Raw genomic sequence first — 15,568 nt, 5'->3', positions numbered from 1 at the left:
CACTGTTTTTGTATATGGCTACACTAAAGTTGCTCCATTCGGCCTTACCCAATGTGAGCTAATAAGGCATTTTCTGAGAGTCACCTGCAACATGTTCCTTGTTTGCTAAATGCGCAAGGTAAAGATGTATTAATACACTATATCACGTGTGTTTGTGAGTTTTAAAGGTGAAACACATTTATTTTATATGTTCTACTTGTAAAACCGCAAGTTCATCAAAAACTATGGCAAAACCAAGTGTAGTTTTCATAAATGATTTTTTTATGTAACTTTTAACAGCAATGGCTGAATATAGAGTTTACGTCTATGTATTATATTACCCGCATAATGTAAATAGAAAGGACACTTCAGGTGAAGATCCAGTTTGTTGCTATTTCACAGATTACATTAAGGATTTATATAAATTGCAATTCTCTATTATACCGATATGTTGTTATCCTGTGTAGGAGGGCATTTGTCTGTCCGCACACGCCCCGCAATTGCTGTTATAACGTATTTTACAATGTAGAACCTGAGTGGAACTGTATCTCCGTATTGTCATATTGTATGGTGTTTATCCTCTGATGAAACAGTATATTGAGTCCCTCCTTACACATAATGTCCGCTACTATGAATTACGCAGTGTTAATAAAGCACAATGTTCCAAGCTGAAAAGTCTTTTCTAGTGTATGATTATACAAATTACACCTGGCGGGCCACATCCTTCCCTTTGACTATTCTCATTAGGCCTGAAGACTGCACCATGTGTGGCGCCCCTGAGGGTTCAGTCGCCACAGAGGTGTTGAGGATAAGAATTGAGTAAACTGAAATACTTAATTCAGCCATTTCATAGCCTCAAATATATAGTTTAGTTAATGTAACCTAACACACATAATTATAAATGCTTTTGTTTCTTACTAACATGTATATATGTATATTGCATATTTAGTGATTTTCCTTAACACAGTATATACCAGCACATGTAACGTAAAGATGGCTGCCACATCCTGTCTACACCCAAGATGATGAACAAAGGAGAATTCCTAAAGTTTGGACTGACCAATCCAATAGAGATTATGCAAATTCCTATAAGTCTTGAGCCCTGACCTGCGATACTTGATTGGACTATACTTTTGTCTACACCCTTCACTTCTCTAAAGCTATAAAATGTTTCAAACAATAAAGAGAGCCAGTTGCTCAGCGTCTGTCATGGAGAAGGTTCATAACTGATACAGTGTCCGTTGTTTACTTCTCGAAGTGCACTCATGACATTATAATTTGGAACAGCAGTCAGATCCCGAGAGACCGCTTGAGTCTCATCCTCAACAGTTGGTGCTCCAAAATCGTGGGGCTACCGTAAGAAATATTGGCTGAATTTCTCTCTCGGATCCAGAAGGCCATTTCCCAGTAACCGAGGTTTCTCCGACAATGAGAGCTGATCACTCTCCAAAAAAATCCCACAGGTGAGCTTCATATACATTGTATGTGTTGGTTTGCCTGTGGGTCAGGGGATTTTTTGGAGAAAAGTTTGGTCTATAATCTGGGAGGGAGATAGACGCTGCAGACCTACAGCGTGTGTGCCTATTTTTCGCCGGTAGTCTAGAACACAGGAAGGACCCAGATCCCTAGGTGCTGGGTGTAGGTCATTAATGAGGATCTGACTGCTTGTGCTGCTGGAGGTTGTTACGAGGCTGCTAGAAGTATCAGAAGGAGGGAGACAGAGGGGGCTGCTTGCAAGCGTGACAGTCTGTTAGGAATTTGGGAACAGAGACAAGGGAACCGGCGTTTCCCCCTGTGTTTGTATCACATCTATTGACGTGTTTATAGCCGGAGAAATAGGAACACATGGAGAACGGTATATAGTATCCATGTGTTGGACACGGGAATTGTGTCCTCCTTACATGGCAAGGAGGGGGAGGGGTTCAGGTGGGAGGATAGTGTTTGAATCAGCGTATTCCCCTGAGTATTAACTCATGAACTGCTGTGTAAGAAGCCAGAAACAGGGACGTATGAGGAACGGTATATAGTGTTCATACGTTGGACGTCGTAAGTGTGTCCTTATTACGCAGCAGGGGAGGTGGGAAAAGGATTCAATTGGAGTTGGCCAATCCAATTAGAGCACTATGTATACTCTGTTCAAAAAGAAATTGTTTTTTTTCCCTACAGGAGCTGAGAATTGCAAGAGGTTGTATAAATTGGTGGGTTACGATGGACATGGGTAGTGTAAAGAATCTATGATGAGATTGTGAAGTTATCACTCCTTAGTTCAGTTTCAAAGATACTCCTAACAGGATCCTGCTAACAAAGGAAAGATGGGGAAGACACAGGCAGCACAGCCCCCCTTCGCGAGCTGGAATGCACACTGCCCGCACATCTGGAAAGGGGGGCTAGACCGCTCCGGAGACGTAGCAGAAAGAGAGAAAAAAAAAAAAAACTGGACCGAGTGTTGAATGTACATGTAATTGTGATGGGTTTTCTATCTTAAAGCACTTTTTGATAATTGGAAGATTTTTGGGATTCTTTTAGTCTAGTGAGAATTGAGAGTTTACAAGTACAAATTTTGTTATTTTGAATCCCTTGTCCTGTATAAGAATCATGCATAAATGTAGGCGTTTATAGAATAGTAGCCTATAGCAGAGCACATAAATGCATAATAATGTAGACACTCCCCGTAAACACCCAGCTTGGCCCGGCCCCTCTCGGTGGTTCTTTGTCCACAGTTTTCAACCCATCCCCTTTAAACTTTTTTCTTTTTTACGGGGGGAAGAGGTGAGAGGTGTTTTCTAGTATATACGTAAAACATTTATATAGTATATTTGATTACTCAGCTATCCAATAAATGTAAGTCAGAGATAAATAAGTATAACGTTTAAAGAATTGGTAAATAGAAAGAGGTAACTGCCCACATAAACCAATTGGTATTCTAAAAGTCCAGCAGTATTATATCTTAAAATAGACTAGAGGTAGGTAAATACATATTTTTGTACTGTGTTAGCTAATCTAAAAATCTTAAAAGACTTACCCCAATAATGTTAGAACAATAATGTTAGAAGGTATCATATCCATTTGTAAAAAGAGAAAAAACATATATAATGTATCCAGCGGAGATGTGTATTGTGGAGAGTAGAGGTTTCAAGGCTATGTTTTCTTTAAAACAGAAGAAGATGAGTTTTTGTTTTTTTCCTTAGCTTTGGCTTTTACTAAAAGATAAGGATGGAATGTGGCCTTCCAAAATGGTGAAGTAAGTTTTGTTTAACCCTTAGAGTTCAGGATTTCACAAGAGATTATCAATAGTATTCTGTTCATACCTGAATGATTAAATTAACTTTGTAGGGAAATCAGATTTTTTGAGATATGCAAATTAGTTTCTGTGTTGTTTTGGTTTTTTTTATGGCGATTTATGCAAACAATATATTTTTATTTTGTGACTCTGTATACAGACTCTACCCCCTTTTCTGTTTTTATGATTCTTTCTAAAAAATGTATATTCTTGCAGGTTAGCCGCCCAGTCACAGCTGTCATCTAACCATGTTTCAGTTACAGTCATATGAAAAAGTTTGTGCACCCCTATTAATGTTAACCTTTTTTCTTTATAACAATTTGGGTTTTTGCAACAGCTATTTCAGTTTCATATATCTAATAACTGATGGACTGAGTCATATTTCTGGATTGAAATGAGTTTAATTTGTACTAACAGAAAATGTGCAATCCGCATTTAAACAAAATTTGACCGGTACAAAAGTATGGGCACCTCAACATAAAAGTGACATTAATATTTTGTAGATCCTCCTTTTGAAAAAATCACAGCCTTTAGTCGCTTCCTGTAGCTTTTAATGAGTTCCTGAATACTGGATGAAGGTATATTTGACCATTTCCATTTACAAAACAATTCCAGTTCAGTTAAGTTTGATGGTCGCCGAGCATGGACAGCACGCTTCAAATCATCCCACAGATTTTCAATGATATTCAGGTCTGGGGACTGGGATGGCCATTCCAGAACATTGTAATTGTTCCTCTGCATGAATGCCTGAGTAGATTTGGAGCGGTGTTTTGGATCATTGTCTTGCTGAAATATCCATCCCCTGCGTAACTTCAACTTCGTCACTGATTCTTGCACATTATTGTCAAGAATCTGCTGATACTGAGTTGAATCCATGCGACCCTCAACTTTAGCAAGATTCCCGGTGCCGGCATTGTCCACACAGCCCCAAAGCATGATGGAACCTCCACCAAATTTTACTGTGGGTAGCAAGTGCTTTTCTTGGAATGCCGTGTTTTTTTGCCTCCATGCATAACACCTTTTTGTATAACCAAACAACTCAATCTTTGTTTCATCAGTCCACAGGACCTTCTTCCAAAATGTAACTGGCTTGTCCAAATGTGCTTTTGCATACCTCAGGCGACTCTGTTTGTAGCGTGCTTGCAGAAATGGCTTCTTTCACATCACTCTCCCATACAGCTTCTCCTTGTGCAACGTGCGCTGTATTGTTGACCGATGCACATTGACACCATCTGCAGCAAGATGATGCTGCAGGTCTTTGGAGGTGGTCTGTGGATTGTCCTTGACTGTTCTCACCATTCTTCTTCTCTGCCTTTCTGATATTTTTCTTGGCCTGCCACTTCTGGGCGTAACAAGAACTGTACCGGTGTTCTTCCATTTCCTTACTATGTTCCTCACAGTGGAAACTGACAGTTTAAATCTCTGAGACAACTTTTTGTATCCTTCCCCTAAATAACTATGTTGAATAATCTTTGTTTTCAGATCATTTGATAGTTGTTTTGAGGAGCCCATGATGCCACTATTCATAGGAGATTCAAATAGAACAACTTGCAAGTGGCCACCTTAAATACCTTTTCTCATGATTGGATACACCTGCCTATGAAGTTCAAAGCTCAAAGCAAAGTTAGAAAAACAATTTAGTGCTTTAGTAAGTCAGTAAAAAGTAGTTAGGAGTGTTCAAATCAAGAAATTGATAAGGGTGCCCATACTTTTGCACCGGTCAAATTTTGTTTAAATGCGAATTGCACATTTTCTGTTAGTACATTAACCTCATTTCAATCCAGAAATATCACTGGGTCCATCAGTTATTAGATATATGAAACTGAAATAGCTGCTGCAAAAACCCAAATTGTTATAAAGAAAAAAAGTTAACATTAATAGGGGTGCCCAAACTTTTTCATATGACTGTATATATACAGTATATATATATATATATATATATATACATAGTGCCTACAAGTAGTATTCAACCCCCTGCAGATTTAGCAGGTTTGATAAGATGCAAATAAGTTAGAGCCTGCAAACTTCAAACAAGAGCAGGATTTATTAACAGATGCATAAATCTTACAAACCAACAAGTTATGTTGCTCAGTTAAATTTTAATAAATTTTCAACATAAAAGTGTGGGTCAATTATTATTCAACCCCTAGGTTTAATATTTTGTGGAATAACCCTTGTTTGCAATTACAGCTTATAATCGTCTTTTATAAGACCTGATCAGGCCGGCACAGGTCTCTGGAGTTATCTTGGCCCACTCCTCCATGCAGATCTTCTCCAAGTTATCTAGGTTCTTTGGGTGTCTCATGTGGACTTTAATCTTGAGCTCCTTCCACAAGTTTTCAATTGGGTTAAGGTCAGGAGACTGACTAGGCCACTGCAACACCTTGATTTTTTCCCTCTTGAACCAGGCCTTGGTTTTCTTGGCTGTGTGCTTTGGGTCGTTGTCTTGTTGGAAGATGAAATGACGACCCATCTTAAGATCCTTGATGGAGGAGCGGAGGTTCTTGGCCAAAATCTCCAGGTAGGCTGTGCTATCCATCTTCCCATGGATGCGGACCAGATGGCCAGGCCCCTTGGCTGAGAAACAGCCCCACAGCATGATGCTGCCACCACCATGCTTGACTGTAGGGATGGTATTCTTGGGGTTGTATGCAGTGCCATCCAGTCTCCAAACGTCACGTGTGTGGTTGGCACCAAAGATCTCGATCTTGGTCTCATCAGACCAGAGAACCTTGAACCAGTCTGTCTCAGAGTCCTCCAAGTGATCATGAGCAAACTTTAGACGAGCCTTGACATGACGCTTTGAAAGTAAAGGTACCTTACAGGCTCGTCTGGAACGGAGACCATTGCGGTGGAGTACGTTACTTATGGTATTGCCTGAAACCAATGTCCCCACTGCCATGAGATCTTCCCGGATCTCCTTCCTTGTTGTCCTTGGGTTAGCCTTGACTCTTCGGACAAGCCTGGCCTCGGCATGGGTGGAAACTTTCAAAGGCTGTCCAGGCCGTGGAAGGCTAACAGTAGTTCCATAAGCCTTCCACTTCCGGATGATGCTCCCAACAGTGGAGACAGGTAGGCCCAACTCCTTGGAAAGGGTTTTGTACCCCTTGCCAGCCTTGTGACTTTCCACGATCTTATCTCTGATGGCCTTGGAATTGCACCTTTGTCTTTCCCATGTTGACCAAGTATGAGTGCTGTTCACAAGTTTGGGGAGGGTCTTAATTAGTCAGAAAAGGCTGGAAAAAGAGATAATTAATCCAAACATGCGAAGCTCATTGTTCTTTGTGCCTGAAATACTTCTTAATACTTTAGGGGAACCAAACAGAATTCTTGTGGTTTGAGGGGTTGAATAATAAATGACCCTCTGAATAAACTTTTCACAATTTAAAAAAAAAATAAAAAAAAAAATAAATAAATAAATAAATAACATTCTTTTTTGCTGCAGTGCATTTCACACTTCCAGGCTGATCTACCGTCCAAATGTCACAATGCCAAGTTAATTCCGAATGTGTAAACCTGCTAAATCTGCAGGGGGTTGAATACTACTTGTAGGCACTGTATACTGTGTCTAAGGAAAATACACTGAATATGCAATATACATGTTAGTAATAAACAAAAGCATTCACAAATATGTGTGTTAGTTCACATCTACTGAACTATATACCTGAGTCTATGAAATGGCTGAATTAAGTATTTTTGTATACTCAATTCTTGTCCTCAACAGTATATACGGTGTCCACCACAAAAAGATAAGCAACAAAAAAGTGAACCATCTAGAATAAAAATAAAAATAGAGATTAAAAACTGCTAAAAAAATGTATAAAGAGGAAAAACAATGAAGGCTGGATTAGTACAAATGGCGGCACAGACAAGGCAGTTATATGTCTCAAAAAGAATACTAAAAACGTCAGAGGTAACAGAAAATTTCAAGAGATATGTAGAAGCACCTAGAGTCTACAAAGAGAGGCAAACCACCAATAGATTTATGAGAGATATCTAGAGAAGTACAGTATGTGCTACTAATGAAGAAATCGTGCGTATGAGAGTCTTTCATTAAGTCCATCTGGGGATATGGTACCCAGACGGAAGATCCAATGGCATTCTCGTTGTGCCAATGCTTTTTTGAGATCTCCGCCACTTATCTCCAGATGGACTATATCAATGCCGCAAACCATCAAGCTACTAGGATCACAATTATGTTGACGCTTAAAGTGGCGCGGAGTGTCTTTAGAGTCTCAATTGACTCAATCTCTGCTGCCGTCATGATGTCGCGAACATGTTCACGTGTCCTTTTTCGCAGTTTGTGAGAAGTTAGACAGATATAGATTAACCCACAGCCACAAGTGGCGTGATAGATAACCCCAGTAGTGCTACACGGGATGTAGTGGAGAATTTCGAATTCTTTATCAGAATTGGCTGATTTGAAAATGGTAGCACGAAAATAATATTCTTAAGAGTTTTGAGCAATTGAGAACGGAGTTTCACCTTCCGTATGTCTTCTTTTATCAGTATTTACAGCTGAGACACGCACTGGAAAGACAGAAGAGGACAAATCCGGTGACAGTGACACATAATCAAACATTACATATGCTACTTACATCTGAGTCCTCTAAAGGCCTTATTTCTGAACTATACAAAAGATTACTACCTGCCCATCTGGAGACATACCCACTGACTGTTAAAAGTAAATGGGAATGGGACGTTGGTCCCCAGACGGAAGACCAGTGGTCCGACATTCTAGAACAGGTCCCTAAACTGGCGGTCTCTGAGTACCAAGGGCTTTCTCAAATATATCTCATCCACAGGGTATATAAAACTCCCAGCCTATTATTCAGGATGGTATAGAAAATATACTCCGGCACTCAAATAGAAAAAAGAAAGGAGAAGTCCAATATGATGCTCAATATTGTCTTTATTTTATTGTGAAAAATAGTCCGACGTTTCAACCCATCCAGGGTTTTCCTCAGGGACTAATATAATAACAAAGAGAAGAAATATATACATTGTCACAATCATACATCATTGTTACAAAACAATACATATCACACACAGGTGAAAATCACGTTTTACATTGTTTCAAAAAAATTTTTTATGCTGAGCTCTTCATAAAGAATGCACAAGGAAAATACCCGTGGACTAAATATAATGAATACAAAGGGACACTTTATTTGCTGTAGAAATCAATGTACGATATAGTCATAACACTAAGGAGACCAGAAATCAGGACATACCTATGATAGATAAGATTACGTTTCCTTGAACGAGCACCGAAATTGTGATGAACAATTAGACACTTTGGTGTCAACGGAAGGTACTAGAGGGTAAGACATGAATATGTTAATACCATAAATGCATACAAGAAAGAGGGAACTATGTGTTTATAGGGGTTCAGGAGTGTGTACCTCAATGGATCAATGCTGAGATCAGAACATCCAATCAGGACAGTAAGAGAAAACATAAACAACCTCCACTGATATATTGAAAGGGTTCAATATGTGAATTTCTAGTGGGTCATGTGCCACAAGTTTCTAAATGAAAAAAATCATTCATCTATTAGAAATGAGCGCATATGGGCTCCAGGAGATAATTGATCTATCAGAAAAAGAGTACCTCATGGGCGGGACCAAGTATGAGCTGGAATATCCCGGTTGCGTTTAAGTCAAATTGACCAGTACGAATGAGTAAGTGGTGCTACAATCTACAAAAGGATGAAATCCAAATTAAGACCAAACAAAACTATAAAAGAACCAAGAGTAAGGCAAAAATATTACCTATGGGTATGGAAAAAAAAGTTTCCATGAGTGCTCCAGCCGTTTAAAGAATCCAAACACACATAAGGTTATTAACAACGACAGGTAGACCACATGAGAGTAAGTTGTATTAGCCCATGGACCCAAGGAGGTGAGTTTATAACCTGTTCTGAGAAAACGTATATGAGTATATGACACGTTAGTATGGACACTAATGATCAATATTGTAATATATGATGGATCCATCAAAAATAACTGCGTCGTACCTTATGAGTATAATGATACACAAAATGTGACTAAGGCTGCCTCTGTGTTGTCGCAAGGCGGCAGTGCAGATGTATGTGCACCGTAAATGGGAAGGAGACTGTCGTGAGGCAAAGACAGAGACAGATACTTAAGGACACCAATAATCAACCAGCAAGAGACATACGTAGCAGTGAGACCACGTACCTGACCTAATGATGAGTGAACAAAGGGTCTAATAATGAGCAGGCCAAAGGCTCTATAGGGAATAAGGGAAATAGGGAATATGAAAGAGATAATGTAGAAGAAACAATGCCATGGAAACGATATCAAGAAAGCGAGGGCAAGTAGTGGCAAATAAGTATATGAAATATATGTCATACCTGTGAAATACACCACCACGTGCGGGGCGCCGGACACCCTATATTGGCAGTACGTGCTATTTATATAGAACCCGGAAGTCGTGGCTCCCGTTGTATGGGTCTCGTGCACGTCACACATCACGTGTGCGTGCGGGGACGTGATGACGTCGTGCGTCGCGCATGCGCGGTAGGTCCGATCGCCGCCTCGGCAGCATCAGCGCCGCGCATGCGCGGCAGACAAGGTCCACACGTCAGCAGGTGAGGTAATGGGAGAAGTGTATATACGTCGACGTGATGACGTCGCGAGCCGCGCACGCGCGGTAAGGCCGATCGCCGCCAAGGTAGCGTCAGCACCGCGCATGCGTGGCAGACAAAGCCATCACGCCGGCGAGTGAAGTAGTGGGGATCAGTGTGTGTAATGGCCCGCGCACGCGCGGAGGGACACGCCTCCCCGTCATATCCGCGCGTGCGCGGAAGCCAAGCACACAACCTTGGATGATGTATTACGCGCGTGCGCGTAGGGGCCCATGGCCAAGGAGCGTGCCTCGGGGCAGGGCGCCACTAGGACGCCGTGCGCCGAGGGCGCGCGAAGGGCAGGAGACCCCGCGCACGCGCCTGTGTGAACTATACAAACCGTGGTACAAGTGCTGTTTATGATAAACGGGGTGGCGCAAGTGGTATTCAGGTGTTGTGGGTGACCTATGAAAAAAAGAAGAAAATGTTAGAGATGCATTGTATTCGCAAATGCTATACTCCTGTGGAAGGAAATAAGGTATAACCATAAAACGCTAGTTATCAATGCAACCTATTACATTCCCACAACTCAACCATCTAAGTAATCACATCAAATTCGCGATTTAACCCATGTGGTTCCAAGGTTCTTAGAGTATGGATCCAGTAGGCCTCGCGCTGCTTCAACACCTTGATCCTATTGCCGCCCCTTCTAATGGGGGGTACATGTTCCAAAATTTGGAACTTCAGTTGTGCTACCGTATGTTTAAAAGTGACAAAATGGTGTGGAATGGGCAATAGGGTTTGTTGGCAACGGATAGTAGATTTGTGCTTATTAATACGGTCTCGGACATGCTGGGTGGTTTCCCCAACATATCCGAGACCGCACGGACATTTAATGAGATATACCACAAATGAGGAGTCACATGTTAGATAATCCCGTATGTGAAATACCCTACCGGTATGTGGATGGGTGAATGTGTCTCCCCGGGTTAAATTATTGCACTGTAAGCAATGTAGACAAGGAAAATTGCCTACTTTCGGAGTCCCCAAAAAGGTCTGTCGTGGTGTGATGGTGGTAGACCCTATGTCGGCCCGTACTAACTTGTCTCTAAGATTTTTGGATCGTTTATAGCAAAACAGTGGGGGTTGGGAAAATTCAGGAACAGTAGGATAAGCGGTATGGAGTAACGGCCAATGCTGCGCAACAACACCTTTGATGAGTGGTGAAAACGGATGATACGTATTGACACATGCTACACGGGGCTCGTTGGACCGAGTGATGTCAGTTTGTGATGTGCGGTTACCTGCTATATGAGCAGGATAGCCTCTGGCTGCGAACTTTGAACCCATCTCTTTCATTCTAAGTTCACGTGTCTCAGGGTCTGAAACAATTCTCTCCACCCGTTTATATTGCGATATGGGAAGGGCTCTTTTGGTGTGAGCTGGGTGACAACTCGTGTAATGGAGAAGGCTGTTCCGATCAGTGGTTTTCACGAAGAGGTCAGTTTCAATATGACCCTCTGGAGAAAGACACACTAAAGTGTCAAGAAAGCTGATGGAATGGACATCATGGTGTATGGTGAAACTAAGACCTGATCTGTAGGCATTGATTTGTTGGAAGAAAAGCTCCAGGGAGGAAGAGTCACCGTGCCAGATCATGAAAATATCGTCAATGAATCTCTTCCATACCACTGAGTGCTTCTTCCACAAAGAGTTCTGATATACATAAAGTGCCTCGAAATGTGCCATGTAAATGTTCGCGTAAGGTGGTGCCATATTTGACCCCATCGCTGTGCCCTTACATTGTAGAAAGAAAGAATCTTCAAAAATGAAGAAGTTATTTCCCAAAATTGTATGTATGAGGTCCATACACAAGGACTGTTGCGCTGTGGTGAAGGTGCCTTGTGATTCAAGGAACCAGTCCACCGCCTGTATTCCATCTGTATGCGCTATGCTTGTATACAAACTGTTCACATCTAGTGTAACCAAGAGAGAATTAGATGGAATATTTTTAAGTGAACGTAGATGACCCAGAAAATCAGAGGTGTCTCTAAGGTAAGACGTTATGGTGGGAATCAAGGGTGTCAAAATCCTATCAACAGTAATAGCTAAGGGGGACAACACAGAATCCGTGGAAGCTACAATTGGACGGCCGGGTGGTGCCCGGAGGTTTTTATGAATCTTAGGCAAAGTGTAAAAGACTGGTGTAACAGGGTCAGATTTGATCAGGAACTCAGCCAGTTTGTTGTCAATGCTGCCTTGTGACAGATGGTAATTCACCAAGTCTTTAATCTTTATCTGAATATCCCTTGTTGGGTCCTTAGGGATAGGACAATATGTCTGCCTATCCTGTAGTTGTTTATGGATTTCAGAGATGTAGTAAGATTTATCTAAAACCACTATTGCCCCACCCTTGTCTGCTGGTTTAATGATAATTTGGGTGTTGTCCCTAAGCGCTCGGATGGCCCTATGTTCTTCAGGTGTAACATTACTCTTGACCTGGTACTCACCCCTCTCAATGGATTTTAGTATCCTCTCAATGTCCTTGGAGACCAGTGAGATATAAGTCTCTACAGGGTGATAATTTCTGGGGGGACTGAATTTACTGGGATTTTTCAAATCGAGACCACGTAATGTAAAGGTCCCCGAGGAATTATCTGAACTAAATGTAGATGATGAAGTATCAGAGTTAGAGAAATGGGCCTTAAGACGTAGAGTTCTATAAAACCGTCTGAGTTCCTGATCTAATAAAAACGAATCAAATGGTGGTGTAGGACAAAATGTGACCTCTTCGTGAAAACCACTGATCGGAACAGCCTTCTCCATTACACGAGTTGTCACCCAGCTCACACCAAAAGAGCCCTTCCCATATCGCAATATAAACGGGTGGAGAGAATTGTTTCAGACCCTGAGACACGTGAACTTAGAATGAAAGAGATGGGTTCAAAGTTCGCAGCCAGAGGCTATCCTGCTCATATAGCAGGTAACCGCACATCACAAACTGACATCACTCGGTCCAACGAGCCCCGTGTAGCATGTGTCAATACGTATCATCCGTTTTCACCACTCATCAAAGGTGTTGTTGCGCAGCATTGGCCGTTACTCCATACCGCTTATCCTACTGTTCCTGAATTTTCCCAACCCCCACTGTTTTGCTATAAACGATCCAAAAATCTTAGAGACAAGTTAGTACGGGCCGACATAGGGTCTACCACCATCACACCACGACAGACCTTTTTGGGGACTCCGAAAGTAGGCAATTTTCCTTGTCTACATTGCTTACAGTGCAATAATTTAACCCGGGGAGACACATTCACCCATCCACATACCGGTAGGGTATTTCACATACGGGATTATCTAACATGTGACTCCTCATTTGTGGTATATCTCATTAAATGTCCGTGCGGTCTCGGATATGTTGGGGAAACCACCCAGCATGTCCGAGACCGTATTAATAAGCACAAATCTACTATCCGTTGCCAACAAACCCTATTGCCCATTCCACACCATTTTGTCACTTTTAAACATACGGTAGCACAACTGAAGTTCCAAATTTTGGAACATGTACCCCCCATTAGAAGGGGCGGCAATAGGATCAAGGTGTTGAAGCAGCGCGAGGCCTACTGGATCCATACTCTAAGAACCTTGGAACCACATGGGTTAAATCGCGAATTTGATGTGATTACTTAGATGGTTGAGTTGTGGGAATGTAATAGGTTGCATTGATAACTAGCGTTTTATGGTTATACCTTATTTCCTTCCACAGGAGTATAGCATTTGCGAATACAATGCATCTCTAACATTTTCTTCTTTTTTTCATAGGTCACCCACAACACCTGAATACCACTTGCGCCACCCGTGTATCATAAACAGCACTTGTACCACGGTTTGTATAGTTCACACAGGCGCGTGCGAGGGGTCTCCTGCCCTTCGCGCGCCCTCGGCGCACGGCGTCCTAGTGGCGCCCTGCCCCGAGGCACGCTCCTTGGCCATGGGCCCCTACGCGCACGCGCGTAATACATCATCCAAGGTTGTGTGCTTGGCTTCCGCGCACGCGCGGATATGACGGGGAGGCGTGTCCCTCCGCGCGTGCGCGGGCCATTACACACACTGATCCCCACTACTTCACTCGCCGGCGTGATGGCTTTGTCTGCCACGCATGCGCGGTGCTGACGCTACCTGGGCGGCGATCGGCCTTACCGCGCGTGCGCGGCTCGCGACGTCATCACGTCGACGTATATACACTTCTCCCATTACCTCACCTGCTGACGTGTGGACCTTGTCTGCCGCGCATGCGCGGCGCTGATGCTGCCGAGGCGGCGATCGGACCTACCGCGCATGCGCGACGCACGACGTCATCACGTCCCCGCACGCACACGTGATGTGTGACGTGCACGAGACCCATACAACGGGAGCCACGACTTCCGGGTTCTATATAAATAGCACGTACTGCCAATATAGGGTGTCCGGCGCCCCGCACGTGGTGGTGTATTTCACAGGTATGACATATATTTCATATACTTATTTGCCACTACTTGCCCTCGCTTTCTTGATATCGTTTCCATGGCATTGTTTCTTCTACATTATCTCTTTCATATTCCCTATTTCCCTTATTCCCTATAGAGCCTTTGGCCTGCTCATTATTAGACCCTTTGTTCACTCATCATTAGGTCAGGTACGTGGTCTCACTGCTACGTATGTCTCTTGCTGGTTGATTATTGGTGTCCTTAAGTATCTGTCTCTGTCTTTGCCTCACGACAGTCTCCTTCCCATTTACGGTGCACATACATCTGCACTGCCGCCTTGCGACAACACAGAGGCAGCCTTAGTCACATTTTGTGTATCATTATACTCATAAGGTACGACGCAGTTATTTTTGATGGATCCATCATATATTACAATATTGATCATTAGTGTCCATACTAACGTGTCATATACTCATATACGTTTTCTCAGAACAGGTTATAAACTCACCTCCTTGGGTCCATGGGCTAATACAACTTACTCTCATGTCGTCTACCTGTCGTTGTTAATAACCTTATGTGTGTTTGGATTCTTTAAACGGCTGGAGCACTCATGGAAACTTTTTTTTCCATACCCATAGGTAATATTTTTGCCTTACTCTTGGTTCTTTTATAGTTTTGTTTGGTCTTAATTTGGATTTCATCCTTTTGTAGATTGTAGCACCACTTACTCATTCGTACTGGTCAATTTGACTTAAACGCAACCGGGATATTCCAGCTCATACTTGGTCCCGCCCATGAGGTACTCTTTTTCTGATAGATCAATTATCTCCTGGAGCCCATATGCGCTCATTTCTAATAGATGAATGATTTTTTTCATTTAGAAACTTGTGGCACATGACCCACTAGGAATTCACATATTGAACCCTTTCAATATATCAGTGGAGGTTGTTTATGTTTTCTCTTACTGTCCTGATTGGATGTTCTGATCTCAGCATTGATCCATTGAGGTACACACTCCTGAACCCCTATAAACACATAGTTCCCTCTTTCTTGTATGCATTTATGGTATTAACATATTCATGTCTTACCCTCTAGTACCTTCCGTTGACACCAAAGTGTCTAATTGTTCATCACAATTTCGGTGCTCGTTCAAGGAAACGTAATCTTATCTATCATAGGTATGTCCTGATTTCTGGTCTCCTTAGTGTTATGACTATATCGTACATTGATTTCTACAGCAAATAAAGTGTCCCT

General features: G+C 42.3%; 1 protein-coding gene across 1 annotated transcript in view; it reads left to right on the top strand.

Annotated features, from left to right (window-relative positions):
- Positions 1-7,566, top strand: part of PCP2 (Purkinje cell protein 2) — a 31,042-nt gene extending 23,476 nt beyond the window's left edge. Inside the window, exon 4 of the mRNA XM_075343828.1 lies at positions 7,408-7,566. Within this exon, the coding sequence (XP_075199943.1) occupies positions 7,408-7,566 (159 nt within the window). The remainder of the gene's footprint in view (positions 1-7,407) is intronic.
- The last annotated feature ends 8,002 nt before the right edge of the window (positions 7,567-15,568 follow it).

Source organism: Anomaloglossus baeobatrachus, chromosome 4, assembly GCF_048569485.1.
Source record: "Anomaloglossus baeobatrachus isolate aAnoBae1 chromosome 4, aAnoBae1.hap1, whole genome shotgun sequence".
NCBI classification, from domain to species: Eukaryota; Metazoa; Chordata; class Amphibia; order Anura; family Aromobatidae; genus Anomaloglossus; species Anomaloglossus baeobatrachus.
Note: the sequence above shows the minus strand (reverse complement) of the source record. Positions and strands in the feature narration are given on the sequence as shown.